Raw genomic sequence first — 16,933 nt, 5'->3', positions numbered from 1 at the left:
TTCAAATTAATGAAGTCTGATATTTCTCTTGTAATTTGTGATCCCATAATATACCTATAGCAATATGTATTATCAAATTATGATAACCCTAACCCATGATAGCTATAATAAAACGTATTTTCAAATGTGAACAGTTTGAAGTATAATGATGCTTGAAAAAAAAGGAGTAGGCAATTTTGAACTAAATTATTTCATCATTGAAATTTATGAATTGACTAAGAAGTTTGCAAATTGATAATTTCAAGCTGAATAATAACGCCAATTAGATAATATCTATCTACAGATTGACAAGATAATATTATTTTCTTGTCAATAGATCAGCCAAACACTTGATAATATGCAATTCGATATGTGGCATACATTCAAACAAAATTGTGTTTGTGTTGCAATAGATCATCGTAATTGGCTTTACAATAAGTCAGTCAGTCTCAGTATTTTGGGATATGTCCAACAATTAATAACAATCAACAAAAACTTAATCAGTTCTTTATCATGTAGCAAACATTGAACATCAATAAATTATTTGTTTTCGATTTCATTGATAAGCTTTGTGGATTAAGAAATCGCGAGTGAAGTCATTTTTGGATTAATCTGAGTGGAACTTCTTTTATTTAACGTACCCAAAAATGGAAGACGATTTCCGTGAGTCAGGATTATCATGATAATTGAATTGCAGTCTATACTGTTTTGATTCATTTCATGCATTAACTACGTTATGCACTAAACATTAACTCACTGATTCAATGATAAAACACTTATTAACTTTCTATCTCATTTCAATTAAATCCCTTAAGGAGTATAGCATCTTCACTCAATAAATTCACGTATTGGTTATCCAAAATTTGTCCTTTAGGTATCCTTTGATCCAAAATAAATACATTTATATTGAAAACTGATGAGATAAAGATTTTGAGAACATTTTTCTGACCAAGTTTCTTTGTGAATTACCACCTAAAGTTTCCATAGAATGATTCTCTCTGGAAAATAATTATATCACTTTTCGAATGTTTGAAATGTTATTGTTCTGTCATGTTAGCATTTTTAAGTACTGTTGTTTTTTCTAATCATTATAAAATATTGAGAATGAGACCTCAAGGTCATTTTGAATCAATGACTCGTTAATTTGTGGCTGTAATTCTTGTATCGTTCAATCTCATTTGTTTAGAAGGAATCTATTGTTTCGAAAAGATTGAGAATGTTGATTGTCATGTAAAAAATTATTGTAATTCCTCTTTTTCAATAACTGTTAATTATCTTGTCATTCTACCAAACTAAAGAATCACATTCACACAATTCACAAAGTTAAATGTTCACACGTATTCACACGGTCAAACCTTGATCAAGGGTTGGTCTATCACTTACAATCCCCTATCTAAAAATAATATTTTCATCTCTACTTTGGTTCATCATACCGACGATTCGAATATTCACATGAAGTTTAGTCTTCATATCCATCACGATACACATTTTTATGCCTTTAAGTTTCTTCATAATGAGTTGATAATTTATTTTTCTTCTGTGAACTATTGAATCTCACCAGTAGGTATATTTCAGGATTGAAACCGTCTCAAAAGGTCCTGATTGAAGATACGGAAGACGAAGAGCGTGATGTTTTCGTAACTGACACTGACAAGGTCAAACCGGCCGGCAGTTTCAGTTGTGTTGAGGTCAAATTGGACGACATGAATGTCCAAGACATGCCTGAGGGCAGCTCTGGTCTGGTGGAGGAGTATTCCGACAATGAAGACAGGAAAGAAAAGTTATCTGTTAGTCGTGGTGTTTCAATTGTGTCAGTATCTGAGGATGAATCTAAGCATACATTGACTCCCGATGAGCCATCCACTCCTAAGAGCTCGTTCCTCTTTGAATCTGAGATGAAAGAAGGCGATAACAGTGGGAAGAAATCGAAAGTCAGTGATGGAGCAGATAAAGATAAGCAGAGGAAAGCATCTATGGAAGATTCTTCTCTTATGAAACAAACTGCAGAGGTGAATGGAGGTAATGATGGCTCAAATAAAAAGCAAGTCAAAGTTGATGATGTTTCTGACAAAGATAAGGCCAAAAAAGGTGTTCAAGTCACATCAGGTGATCAAAACGAAATTGATGGAAGCAACAAGGAGGGTAAAGCTGCTATAAATGGTGATATAAAACGTAAACCATCTGTTAAAGGAAAGAAAGCTATGCTGATGGATCAGGAAGATTTAGATATTGAGGATGAAAAGGTTATAAGTGTTATAGATCACGATGATGGAGATTTTGTTCAGAAACCGTTGAAGAGTGAAGTGATAACCGAGTGTGAAATTGATGATTCCGGGGCCAAGAAGTCGGTTACCAATGACGTTAATAATGCAGGTAATATGAAGGACGCGACTCTTACGGAGTTGAATAAGGAAAATGTAGACAACAACTCCCAGAAAGGTCCGCAGAGTTTGGACAATTCTAGGAAACTATCACGTCAAGGAATCAAAGAACATGAGATTGATGATGCTGCCAAGAAACAGCTTGTTGATGAGCCTCCTGCCAAGAAGCGTGGAGTGGAGGTGGATACTGGCAGTGTAGATAGGAATGGAGAACAGGATTCAGCTCTAGAAGCTAGGAAAGTTTGGTGAATGGTGATTTGCCGAACCGAGGCAGGAAAAGTGTTGTTGATGAAGTGGATGAGGATGGCTTGGATCCACAGGTTGCTGATCTCTTGAAAAGAGTCAAACAGCAACGAAGCGTTCTGGAAGAGATTCTTGACAAAGAAGGAGACAAATCAACTGAAGGTACACTATCAATAATTTGTCTACAAACATTGCAATAATTAGCGTTATATAGTCCGTCTATCAACATAAACTATAACCCATTTTGAAGACATTCACTTTATACTTTTTAACAACATATATTGATAACAGAACACAATGACTCATGCATAACACCATCCACACATCTCTGCTATGCTAACTCAACAGTATGACTTATTCTCATTGATGAATACATATTTCACTTCTAATTACTATTCAAATGTCTGACACAATTTTCAAAACTTATAACAAGTAGAGAAATTCACATTAAATCAGTCTTCTAGAAAGAACTTAACACAACTTGAGGCCAATTCTGTAATGCTATTATAACTATTTTCAATTGTGGACTATTAATAATGATTTCCTTGATGATTCAAGGTTGGAAATTTGGCTTTATAGATCAAAGGTTGATTGAATCATCCTAGGTATTCCTAGGCATTGACCAATTCATCTTGCGTTCCAACAAAATTGAAAAAAAAACACAGAATAGACCCTCATCAAAATTAGGCAATTTCTTCATATCTGCTTCTTAGTGTAGCTCTTTAGTCTCTATTAATTAAGATATTGTTCTGTCTATCTCTATGCTTCTGTAGCATTTGATTTGTTTCGGCTTCTATATTCTAGAATGCTCATTAATTCCTGGTTTATTCGTGATGCCTATTACCTCAGAAAACAATAGAACAAATTCTTATATGATTTTAAATGTTACTCAAAATTCAGGCTAGAGAAACTATTTCTTATGTGCAATTATCATCATTAAATTGATGATCCAAAACATATTTATTATCTTTCTTTCTGAAGAAGCTCAGTTTCCACTATGAATTATTACTGTAGCTACCCAGCTACCCACTTAAATCTCGTTAATTCTACCATGAATATCACTTTCATTGGTTTCTTAAATCATTACCTTCCTACTTATAGTTATTGCGTGCTAAATACAATATTTATTATACGAGTACAGTATTTCTATCGTGATATCATTTCATATTATTCTACACTTATTTTGTTCAATAACTTATTATAACTGTCTTAACTTTTTCTACTGAATCGAGAAGGAGACATTGAATTTTTTTCCAAATGTTCTTGGTATTTTCAAATCTTCCAACGAACTCGACCAGGAGTCATCGTATCTTCCATCTATATCTGATCATCAATCTGTCTCCACTTGTGATTGTAAACTTGTGTTCTCCTTCAATTTAATAATTGTGTTCTATTGTTGTTACAGTTTTTGTATTGCTTGTGTGTCATCTAACCTTTGAGTGGAAATGATTGTTGTATTGAAAACAGCATGTACTAATATCAGTGATAAATTGAGGTATGTTGGTTATGTTCATGTTTTCATCTTAGTTCTACATCTATGACAATTTTCACTTGTTCATTATCTAAATGTTTTGAGAATATATTCACATAGATTATTTATTTAGACGGCTCTAATTGACCAAAATGTATTTAAATTGTATTATACTATGCGCTTTGTCAATTTATTGATATTATGCTAGAATAATTGTATTATATGCTTCATTTGTTATTAAAGCTTCAATTTATTCCATTCTTGTTTCATCTCAGATTTTTCTCCAAGGAGCACATATCTGCTCTAAATATATCTGTCCTTATTGTCATGTTATTCCTCATAATACAGGATTTTACTATTCTTTATATTGTACTGTATTATCATTAATATTCAATGTATATTTTGCTTCATACTAATGACGGCTATTTTATGCTAGTTCATTTATACAATGGTAATTTGGTTGATTCAACAATGATGTTGTTTTCCATATTGAGACTATATAAAACTAAAAGAAGATGTTTCTGTATATTATTGTGTATTCCATTATTATGAGTTGTATGTCAAATTCAACTGCTTTGAATTAGAGGTTTTAATTACAATTTAAAGTCTCTGATTATTCATTTTGATTCATGCTATTCGTAAGTCTGAAGTCTCCTCGAATCTTGAAGATGGAATCTTCCATTATTTGAAGTAAAAGAGTGGCATTTCAGTTCAGAATAGGAAACAAGAATGAAAATGCTGCTCCAAAATACTTCCAGTGAGAGAGTTTCTCGTGGACATTATACCTTCAGTGGCATAAAGAGTAAAAACAAATTCATAAATTCAAGTCTAAAATATTTCAAAAGGATTGACTTAATATTAGTTGAGTTGTCAAGTATATTTTCAACCTACTTTCAACAAGCTGTCGGCCTATTTTCTGAATAACTGGAGATCCTTTCCTTTGGCTTTTAATTGTATCCACAGCAACTTGAAAAATAAAAACCATAATTAGTAGGTCTTATAATTATAATAATTAGTGGAATAAGTTATAATTAAACAAGTTTAATGCACTTCTGGCTTCTCTTCATTGGAGAAAGCTCTTCACAGTTTTGAAGCTCCAGTTTTTTTGATAAGGATAAGGAAATTTATTGATACTTTCATTGTCCCATCGCTATTATTTCTTTTGTTGATCAATCTACTTTAAACTGAACAATTCAATTTATACGAGGCTAGCAAACTAATACTATTTGATTTGCCATACTTCCAGATGGTCCTCAAATTACTTGCCATGTCATGGAAAATAAAGAAGTTTTTGAATCTCTTCCAACTCACTTCGAAGTCAGTGTTACTGGACATCCAAGGCCTGATGTCAAATGGTGAGACTATCATTTCCTACATTGAATATTATTTCTCAATTTCATGTTCTGCTCCATAGAATCAACTTATTAGAGTCCAAATCCATCAAGTACTTTCCCAAACTATTCCATTATTCTACTGTTCATTAAAGTGAATAAGAAAATGATTGAAATAGGATAAAATTCAATAAGAAATTGGATTCTTTGTAATTCATATTATTTAAACCAAACCAATGTAACTTCAAAACTTGCTGTACATAATAGTGCTCATAAGATGATCACGAGATTTTAGCGTGATTGATGTAAAAATGTAATGTTGTTAAACGTAACTAAGGTGCATTACAAAAGTTGGTCATTTCATAAGAAATAATTCAATATGGATACTCTGTTTAGAAACTACTAATACTTTAGTAGTTGCTAATCAAAATCAATCAATCAAGAATCTCATTAATTCTACAATGCAGTAAGTACAAAAATTATAAATAATATAAAATAAGAAAAATTAAGTACTAAAATTAGGGTTTTATATCATAGATTACGGCAGGGGTCTCCAACCTTTTTCATCCTAGGGACACATTGTTAATTCTAGGGAGGCTTGGAGGGCCAATAACAAGGATGTACTTGGAATTTGACTTGTGGGACCATTTGCTAATACCTCGAAATGGTTGATCGCTGCTTGTTTACAGCTAATTCTACACTTACTAAGAAATGGAGTGGCTAGTAATAGAAGAGTACTAAACAGTTTTCAAAAATGCGTTTAAAAAATCTGTTGTAATAACTCTCGGCGGGCCGGACAAAATCTATCCGCGGGCCAGATGTGGCCCGCGGGCCGTAGGTTGGAGAGCCCTGGATTACGGAATGAGCCTACATGGGCACTGTGGCCTGTGCGTAGTCTCCAGTTGAGATTTCAAGTAAGTATAGTGAATCTTTATGAAGGGGAAGGAGAAAGAGAGCCAATAATTAATTCAATTTATGAGGGTAATTTCATTCAAATTATTGTCATAGTTTTGTATTGTAGAAAGTCATTCTATATTGTAAAGTCCGCCTGTATCGGTATTGATATAGAGTCAGTAGAAGTCATGTTAATTTTGCAGTCAGGTGAGTCCGCCGCCCGCCAAGACCAGAGCCACAGCCTCCTCCTTACTTATTTCAAACTACCAAATTTAATTTTCACGTATATTTTTAATCAACACATATTTTGTTGTGTTGAAATGGATTATCTCCTGAGTGGAGCATAATGTTTTGTCGATTTTTCCTTTCCATCTGTAATTTCTTTGTATGCTCACAATCACAGTATAATATGATTCATTCAACAAATTAAAAATCTTATTTTTTTATTACTATAACCAAAGTATAATTGACACATCATTTCTTATATTTTCAAGGTTCAAAGATGAGAAACCGATTGAGCCTTCTGATCATATGGTATTTGTCGAGGACGAGAAATGTAGACTGGAAATACAGAATGTGAAGATGAGCGATGCTGGCACTTACAAGTGTGTTGCATCCAATAAACTCGGCGAAAAGTCACTCGAAGCTGTACTTTCTGTCAAACGTGAGTGTCTCTCTTATCTATCTTATCTCTTATCTATCTGGTAATAAATAAAAATGAGCCAAAAACATTAATATACAAACAAATTATTCAACACTGTGGACATAAAAAATCGTATTTTCTTGTGTTACAAATAAATTCAATTTCAAGTTTCTTCAGAGTTCAGGATTTTTTACCCCTCTCTGATTTATATGAATGTGATCTAATGATCTTAATCACCTGATGATTTATATGGTCATTAAACATATTATTATATGGTCTATAATTATTATCTATTAAAGTGTGATCATTATCTAAATTGTAATGTTTTACGTTTAATCATGATGATTGATTTTGCAGCTGAGAATGCACTGCGTGGTCCGACATGCACAACTCCATTGAAGGACCTCAAGGTTCCTAAGGGTCAATGTGCAGAGCTGACTGCTGTATTCACTGCTGATCCAGAACCGGAAATTACATGGTAGGTATTTTTAATAAATGTATAATGTAATTCTCTCAAGTATTATTTTGTACTGCGTATCTTGCTATTCTGAAATATAAAATAGTTCTCTGCAATTGAAAAATCAGCTTCTCAATTGGCTGTTTTCACATGCAAATATTTTTCGATGACACGACACCTAGAATTTAGTCTGATTGGCTGATTTATTCACCCTCTTGACAATCTACAAATCGGACAACATTATGTGAGATCATTGTTGAAACAATACAAGTATATGATTTTAGTTACGTTTCATGTTTTTTTTTAAATATATTATTTTTGCAATGAATTCTTATATGATTCCAAAGTTACAAAGCCATTTTGTGATATTACCCGGTGTAATATAAAATGGGCAAACTTTGCTTTGTGTATTTGTACGTGTCAAATTCTCATTGTGAAACACCTTAAGATGCAAGTTCTGCAAACAAGAAAATGCCTAGATTGAGTCTCTTATGCATGTTGGTAATTTGAAACTATCATCTTTATCATCCTTCTAATAAGTTATTGCTTATTATTTTTGAGAGAGACAAAGTTATTCCTAGTTTCTTACATTTATTTCTATATCAATGATTAAAATAAAATTTCATCAGAACAATAATCAATAGAGTATTCAAATCCTAATTTTACAATGCTTAGGTCTAAATTTGATTAGTTTTTCTCATTACATCATTTTCAACAAGCTGTCGGCCTATTTTCTGAATAACTGGAGATCCTTTCCTTTGGCTTTTAATTGTATCCACAGCAACTTGAAAAATAAAAACCATAATTAGTAGGTCTTATAATTATAATAATTAGTGGAATAAGTTATAATTAAACAAGTTTAATGCACTTCTGGCTTCTCTTCATTGGAGAAAGCTCTTCACAGTTTTGAAGCTCCAGTTTTTTTGATAAGGATAAGGAAATTTATTGATACTTTCATTGTCCCATCGCTTTTATTTCTTTTGTTGATCAATCTACTTCAAACTGAACAATTCAATTTATACAAGGCTAGCGAACTAATACTATTTGATTTGCCATATTTTCAGATGGTCCTCAAATTACTTGCCATGTCATGGAAAATAAAGAAGTTTTTGAATCTCTTCCAACTCACTTCGAAGTCAGTGTTACTGGACATCCAAGGCCTGATGTCAAATGGTGAGACTATCATTTCCTACATTGAATATTATTTCTCAATTTCATGTTCTGCTCCATAGAATCAACTTATTAGAGTCCAAATCCATCAAGTACTTTCCCAAACTATTCCATTATTCTACTGTTCATTAAAGTGAATAAGAAAATGATTTGAAATAGGATAAAATTCAATAAGAAATTGGATTCTTTGTAATTCATATTATTTAAACCAAACCAATGTAACTTCAAAACTTGCTGTACATAATAGTGCTCATAAGATGATCACGAGATTTTAGCGTGATTGATGTAAAAATGTAATGTTGTTAAACGTAACTAAGGTGCATTACAAAAGTTGGTCATTTCATAAGAAATAATTCAATATGGATACTCTGTTTAGAAACTACTAATACTTTAGTAGTTGCTAATCAAAATCAATCAATCAAGAATCTCATTAATTCCACAATGCAATAAGTACAAAAATTATAAATAATATAAAATAAAAAAAAATTAAGTACTAAAATTAGGGTTTTATATCATAGATTACGGCAGGGGTCTCCAACCTTTTTCATCCTAGGGACACATTGTTAATTCTAGGGAGGCTTGGAGGGCCAATAACAAGGATGTACTTGGAATTTGACTTGTGGGACCATTTGCTAATACCTCGCAATGGTTGATCGCTGCTTGTTTACAGCTAATTCTACACTTATTAAGAAATGGAGTGGCTAGTAATAGAAGAGTACTGAACAGTTTTCAAAAATGCGTTTAAAAAATCTGTTGTAATAACTCTCGGCGGGCCGGACAAAATCTATCCGCGGGCCGTAGGTTGGAGAGCCCTGGATTACGGAATGAGCCTACATGGGCACTGTGGCCTGTGCGTAGACTCCAGTTGAGATTTCAAGTAAGTATAGTGAATCTTTATGAAGGGGAAGGAGAAAGAGAGCCAATAATTAATTCAATTTATGAGGGTAATTTCATTCAAATGATTGTCATAGTTTTGTATTGTAGAAAGTCATTCTATATTGTAAAGTCCGCCTGTATCGGTATTGATATAGAGTCAGTAGAAGTCATGTTAATTTTGCAGTCAGGTGAGTTCGCCGCCCGCCAAGACCAGAGCCACAGCCTCCTCCTTACTTATTTCAAACAACCAAATTTAATTTTCACGTATATTTTTAATCAACACATATTTTGTTGTGTTGAAATGGATTATCTCCTGAGTGGAGCATAATGTTTTGTCGATTTTTCCTTTCCATCTGTAATTTCTTTGTATGCTCACAATCACAGTATAATATGATTCATTCAACAAATTAAAAATCTTATTTTTTATTACTATAACCAAAGTATAATTGACACATCATTTCTTATATTTTCAAGGTTCAAAGATGAGAAACCGATTGAGCCTTCTGATCATATGGTATTTGTCGAGGACGAGAAATGTAGACTGGAAATACAGAATGTGAAGATGAGCGATGCTGGCACTTACAAGTGTGTTGCATCCAATAAACTCGGCGAAAAGTCACTCGAAGCTGTACTTTCTGTCAAACGTGAGTGTCTCTCTTATCTATCTTATCTCTTATCTATCTGGTAATAAATAAAAATGAGCCAAAAACATTAATATACAAACAAATTATTCAACACTGTGGACATAAAAAATCGTATTTTCTTGTGTTACAAATAAATTCAATTTCAAGTTTCTTCAGAGTTCGGGATCTTTTACCCCTCTCTGATCTATATGAATTTAATCTAATCATCTTAATCACCTAATGATTTATATGGTCATTAAACATATTATTATATGGTCTATAATTATTATCTATTAAAGTGTGATCATTATCTAAATTGTAATGTTTTACGTTTAATCATGATGATTGATTTTGCAGCTGAGAATGCACTGCGTGGTCCGACATGCACAACTCCATTGAAGGACCTCAAGGTTCCTAAGGGTCAATGTGCAGAGCTGACTGCTGTATTCACTGCTGATCCAGAACCGGAAATTACATGGTAGGTATTTTTAATAAATGTATAATGTAATTCTCTCAAGTATTATTTTGTACTGCGTATCTTGCTATTCTGAAATATAAAATAGTTCTCTGCAATTGAAAAATCAGCTTCTCAATTGGCTGTTTCCACATGCAAATATTTTTCGATGACACGACACCTAGAATTTAGTCTGATTGGCTGATTTATTCACCCTCTTGACAATCTACAAATCGGACAACATTATGTGAGATCATTGTTGAAACAATACAAGTATATGATTTTAGTTACGTTTCATGTTTTTTTTTAAATATATTATTTTTGCAATGAATTCTTATATGATTCCAAAGTTACAAAGCCATTTTGTGATATTACCCGGTGTAATATAAAATGGGCAAACTTTGCTTTGTGTATTTGTACGTGTCAAATTCTCATTGTGGAACACCTTAAGATGCAAGTTCTGCAAACAAGAAAATGCCTAGATTGAGTCTCTTATGCATGTTGGTAATTTGAAACTATCATCTTTATCATCCTTCTAATAAGTTATTGCTTATTATTTTTGAGAGAGACAAAGTTATTCCTAGTTTCTTACATTTATTTCTATATCAATGATTAAAATAAAATTTCATCAGAACAATAATCAATAGAGTATTCAAAATCCTAATTTTACAATGCTTAGGTCTAAATTTGATTAGTTTTTCTCATTACATCATTTTCAATAAACTTTTGTGTTCTTCAGTTCTTATAATTTGGAAACTGGCTCCAATGTAAAGGCTTCACTTGAAATAGAATTTTATAACTTACCCCGTCATGAACGCTAAAAATCGTTTATAAATACGACCCATAGAGTGTTACTTGTAAATAACTGCGAATGAACAAGATGTACTTGATGAAACTTGAGTTTGGTATGTGACAGGACTCATGATGGGCACGAGGTTGATGCTACATTCGTGAAGAGCAAGAGCATCAAACAGGTGGAGAATGGTTTGGTGGAGTGTGCCTTCACTCTCCAGATCCCCGCCGGCCGGCACGAGGATACAGGCAAATACAAAATTGAAGCCAAGAATAAATTTGGATACGATGAGTCCAGTGTGAGTAGTCAATTCATCAATTATTCATTATATAATTCACAGATGGATTTGGATTTTCTTTTAATAATTATCATCAAGCTATCTATCAAAATGAAAAAGTTTTCTCGGGAAAACATTTCTTTTCCGATCATTATTTTTTGAGATATGAGCGACTATAGTTTGAATTTTTGGGACAGAACATTTCAAATTCTGTAAGAGATTAATCTATGAGGTTTAGAGGTTAGATTCTTCATGGTATTGTTAATTGAATAAAACAAAAACATTAATTTTTGAGATATTAGCGCCTAAAGTTTAAATTTTTGTGACAGAACATTTCAAATTCTGTAAGAGATTATCCATGAGATTTAGAGGATAGATTCTTCATGGTATTGTTAATTGAATAAAACAAAAATTATCTGAAAATATAAAATTTTTGAGAAAGTTATTCAATCTAATAAATGACCAAAAATATCTTTTAGTTGAGTTATTTTCGGTAAATTGAATAACTTTCTCAAAAATTGATATTTTCAAAAGATTTTTGTTTTATTCAATCAACAATACCATGAAGTAGTTTATACTCTAAATCTCATGGATTTATCTCTTACCGAATTCGAAAAGTTCTGTCCCAAAAATTCAAACTTTAGGCGCTAATATCTCAAAAATTAATGATCGGAAAAAATGTTTTTCTGAGGAAAAATTTTTCATTTTGATAGCTTGTTGCTATACAAATCGAAAAACTTTGAAAAATATCACCAGTAGAAAGTTTATTTTCAGCCTTTGCACAGCCTTAATAAAGATGAGATATTAATAGTTTTATCGTCCTTTGATACTTTCTTACTGTGACTCCAGTGTTGGAGTCGAGAATTTTCAGCTAGTTTCAAAATACATTTCCATTAAAATCTATACCGTAATTAATAAAAATTCATGAGTTGATGAGTATCTTATCAACTGCTATGATTCATTCATTTTTTTAATATGCTAATCTTATGAAATTTCAGGCACGACTTGACATCATTCTGAGACCAGAAATCCTGACATTCAAGGACGCTACTGTCTCGCCTCCCGAAGGCACTGAGATGATTGCTGTTATTATTGCTAATCCAAAACCAGAAGTCTCATGGTGAGTAACTATCATAACAATAAAATGGGAATTTCCAGGTTTTGTATACCTGAAAAGGCACAAATTCCAGCTCGACAGTTGGAATGAAGCATACTGGATATCCATTCGGTTACCAAACAATAATAGTGTCTTCCGTAGATATAGAACAATGAAAGAATTCTGTACAGTGTACATACCCTGAAAAAACACATACCTTGGAATCATTTTGGCCAATACTGTAGTAAATTTTTAACTCCTATTTTTCTTCAATGTTATGGTGGAGGGTATATCAATGAGAATAGTGCTATCCAGATCTTGTGACTTCTTCCTAAATGTCCAATGAAGAGATTTCCCGAATTTATTAAACTTGATGAGTTTTGAGTAACATTTTCATTATTAGAGGCTACAATATATTCTATATCTTATGTTGTTGAAATAATAATTACTAGATTACTACAAAACGATTTTCCTCGCCATTTTCAGGATCTTTGAAGGCAAGGCCATAAAAGACGACAGCAGACATACAATCATCTCCGATCATGAGAAAGAGCAATACAAAATGGAATTGAAATCTGCTTCAAAGTCAGATCAAGGTGTTTATAAGGTTGTTGCAAAGAATTCTGAAGGCGAAACATCTGCTGAAGCTAAACTCAAAATACACAGTAAGTTTTGGACTGATAATAAATACGATAAGCTTTTAAAACGTTGTATCTTTTGTGGAGAGAACCTTTCGATTAGAACCTGGATAAAACCTTATTTTCAAATGGGAAAATAGTTTTCGAATGGAAAATATGTATTGAATTATATTAATAGATCAGATATAAAGAGAGATAGATCAAATTCTTGTGACTCCATACTATGTTCCATTGATCTACCCTGGTAATAAATGTATTATCATTCGTTGATTATAAATATATTTCTTATTTCTAATCCACTGACAATTTTCTCAAACGCGCTATTCATGGTCAAAGCTTCGAAATTCATTCTAAGTATAGATTATTCAGCGACTATTGCTTACTTACATATTTTACAATCAACTTATGCTGTTAAATTTACACTTATTGATAAGAATCTCATGCTTTTTTCTATGTATTTCACACGACATGCAGTCAAATATTCAAGTAAATAATCACATTCGTTTACTTACTGACTATAGTACTTTCGACCGTCTTACGATCATTTACAACAGTCATTTCACATTTTCACAGTTCAAAATGATCGCTAGACGGCCGAAAGTACTACGGGCAGTAAGTGAACGAATTTTATTATCTACTTTTCAGAATATTTGACTGCATGTCGTGTGAAATAGGTAGGCCTACATAAAAAAAGTGTGTTAATACATCGCAGCTCGGAATGGATTGAGAAACCATTATCTTTTTTTCAGCTGAGCCTCCTTCGTTTGTTAAGAAGATTGCTGACCAAGAGATCAAAGAATATGCCCAAGCCGAGTTCAAAGTTCGTGCCAATGGAGTTCCAAAACCAGAGATCACATGGTGAGCTTTTAAAATTATTCTTTTTTCAATATCATTCTTTTATTCACATAAAATTGTCTCTGCTTCTTCCAATTCAACTCAGTTCAGCATCTTTCAGCACAAAATCTCAACAAAATATTATTAAATTATCGTCATATTGATTTACAGGCTGTATAAGCATTTTATAAATTTATATATTCGATTGTGTTGAGTCAAGATTAAGAATCATCAAAAAAAGTCTATTCTTCAGTAAGCAAAATTCTTCACATACCTCGTATGGGCTTTAGATTCCAGGCATAAATTTATCTTTACTTTCTATCCTGCTAGAAATATCAACTTTTCACTGAACAGAAATTGTCATGACTCACATGGCTTTTTTCAATTTTTGGACTTATACAAGTTTTGTCAATTTCAAGGTACAAAAATGGCAAGGAGTTGACGTCTGGAAGTGATGGATTGACGATCGAAACCATTCTGGAAGGTCAAGTTTCAAGCACTTTGACCATTGATCACTTCAAGTTGGACGATGAGGGATCCGTAAGCTTTATTAAATATTTTCATATGTACCTTGAACTGTTAGTTTATAATCTAGAGTGGCATCAAACATCCAGTTGAACAGGAAAAATGCTTTGCCTTGAAAATTAAAAACGGATTCTATTTTCTAACAATAAAACATAGAATTATAAATATACATTGTGGGCCTCTACAATGGAGAATTTATGGGTCACATTATTAGCTGTCATGAATGCTTCACTTGCTGGTAATCTTCTTGTCGTAAAGGTTATAAAAGCTTAATCTTAACCATATGACTCAAAGATTCATAACCTATAATATTAAACGAGCAATTTCTGTTTATATGTTTAGTTGTTTAGATGTTTATATGTTTGTATTTCACCGGATCTCAAAAACGGTTCTCAGGAAATTCAGAACATAGTAGGTTTATAATATAAAAATTCGATTGCACTTGGTCTCATCCCTGGAAAAACTCGCTGAAGGATATTAAAAGGATAATTATTATTATTCATCCTTGGAAAAACAGTTGATAATTTCGTCGTCTGTTGATGATGGAAGTGAGTGAGCGAGTGTATGTGTGTGGGACTGAGACAAAATTATGACTCAGCTATTGAATTTTTGTAATCATCCAATCAGGTATTTCGTGCTGGTTGAACAAAAGCCGGTTAAATTTCAATCGTGATTAATTCTAGTAGAACCAATCAGAGAAGCCATCTTTTTGAAATTGTCTTCTCTGATTTGGTTCACTTGAAATTAATCAGTAATAAAATTTAACCGGCTTTTGTGCAACCGGGCCTTTATGAGAGAAATTTTTGAATTCTTCTAGGAATTAATCTCAATCCACTGTGATTAGATAGAATCTTTCTGTATGAACTATGAATATATTATAATTTCTTCTTTCGTAATAAATTTTGTATGCTTTTGTACTCCAGAGCAAAGCTCGGTCCCCCGATATTTACCATAATTTGACCAATAACGTATTATATTTAATTTATCATGAATTTTATGTAGTTCATTTTTTTGTAGTTGCTTTAACTGTAAAACCATTGATTAGATTTCTTAGATTATTCAAAAACCTTCAAATAAATTCAAATATTGTTTCAATAGATAATAGAATATTTACAGTAGAAACAATGATTTTGTGGAGTTTCTCCATATTAAGGTGAAATGAAAGAGATGTTATCAGTTCCAGATAATTGTGAAATTATGAGGAACTGATAACATCTCTTTTATTTCACCTTTATAATATAATATGTAGCTTATGAGAGAGATCCAATCCCATGAAACTAGATAAAATTTGAGTTAAGAATAATAATAATTTATTCACCATACTCTTCTATTTTGTTTTATCTAAAATAGCTATAATTTTGTTATTTGCTGAGTGTGATTACGTGGTAGTCCTAGGTTACTTTGCCAGTGAGTGAGCCTAATTAGAGAGATGATGATGAGAAATAAGTAGATCAGATTTGTAAAGCTCATTGTTGGAATATGATGATCCTACTTGTTCATGTTAGACATATCAGATTCAAATATTGCTTCAGTTTTATTCTTGAAAAAAGCAACAATTACGAATTATTGAAATAATTTGTTACTTTGGCAGTATACAGTGAAAGCAGTGAACATGGATGGTGAAGATGAATGCTCGGCTAAGTTGAGAATGGCTCAGATTGCTCCGTCGTTCGTGAAGGGACTTGAGAGATCAGCCGAGGTGGGAGAAGGAGAGCCTCTTGAATTGAAAGCGAAAGTGGACGGCAGTCCTCTACCTCATGTCAAATGGTGAGTTCGTCAGAAACCCTAATTTACAAGCTGATTCCCCCTGAAAGTTAGCATAAGAAACAAAATAGGAACCTTCTTTAGTGTTTCAGAGGAACGGGACATTTTGAAAGTTAAATAATTTCAAGAAAAACAAATCTTTAAATAAAGTTTTTCAAATCATTCAATAGTACAAATAATGCCATTTTAGAATAAATAATACCGTAACATTTATTTTTTGAAGATGACATCTTGCAGGTGTATTCCTTTTCTACGCAAACAATCCTGTAGTCTCTTCATCACATTGTTCATGGTTTAACGTAACATTACAACTGAAATTTGAAATCGCTTCTCGAATTTTGGCTTTCAATTCTTCCGTTTTTGCAGAATTGAAAGCCAAGATTCGAGAAGCGATTTCAAATTCCAGTTGTAATGTTACGTCAAACCATGCATGGACAATGTGATGAAAAGACTACAGGAATGTTTGCGTAGAAAAGGAACATAC

At 32.5% G+C, this 16,933-nt stretch overlaps 1 protein-coding gene across 1 annotated transcript in view; it reads left to right on the top strand.

Moving 5' to 3' along the window:
• LOC111047862 (obscurin) overlaps positions 1 to 16,933 on the top strand; it is a 210,177-nt gene that overhangs the window by 133,677 nt on the left and 59,567 nt on the right. The window contains 15 exon segments of the mRNA XM_039420189.1: positions 1,555 to 2,609; positions 2,612 to 2,765; positions 5,321 to 5,429; positions 6,794 to 6,963; positions 7,300 to 7,420; positions 7,855 to 7,900; positions 8,448 to 8,572; positions 9,920 to 10,089; positions 10,426 to 10,546; positions 11,439 to 11,613; positions 12,591 to 12,712; positions 13,175 to 13,353; positions 14,076 to 14,184; positions 14,580 to 14,700; positions 16,277 to 16,452. Coding sequence (XP_039276123.1) covers positions 1,555 to 2,609; positions 2,612 to 2,765; positions 5,321 to 5,429; positions 6,794 to 6,963; positions 7,300 to 7,420; positions 7,855 to 7,900; positions 8,448 to 8,572; positions 9,920 to 10,089; positions 10,426 to 10,546; positions 11,439 to 11,613; positions 12,591 to 12,712; positions 13,175 to 13,353; positions 14,076 to 14,184; positions 14,580 to 14,700; positions 16,277 to 16,452 — 2,953 coding nt within the window.

The sequence above is a fragment of the Nilaparvata lugens genome, chromosome 2, assembly GCF_014356525.2.
Source record: "Nilaparvata lugens isolate BPH chromosome 2, ASM1435652v1, whole genome shotgun sequence".
Lineage (NCBI taxonomy): Eukaryota > Metazoa > Arthropoda > Insecta > Hemiptera > Delphacidae > Nilaparvata > Nilaparvata lugens.
The sequence above is the reverse complement of the archived record's forward strand: the minus strand, read 5'-3'. Positions and strand labels throughout refer to the sequence as shown.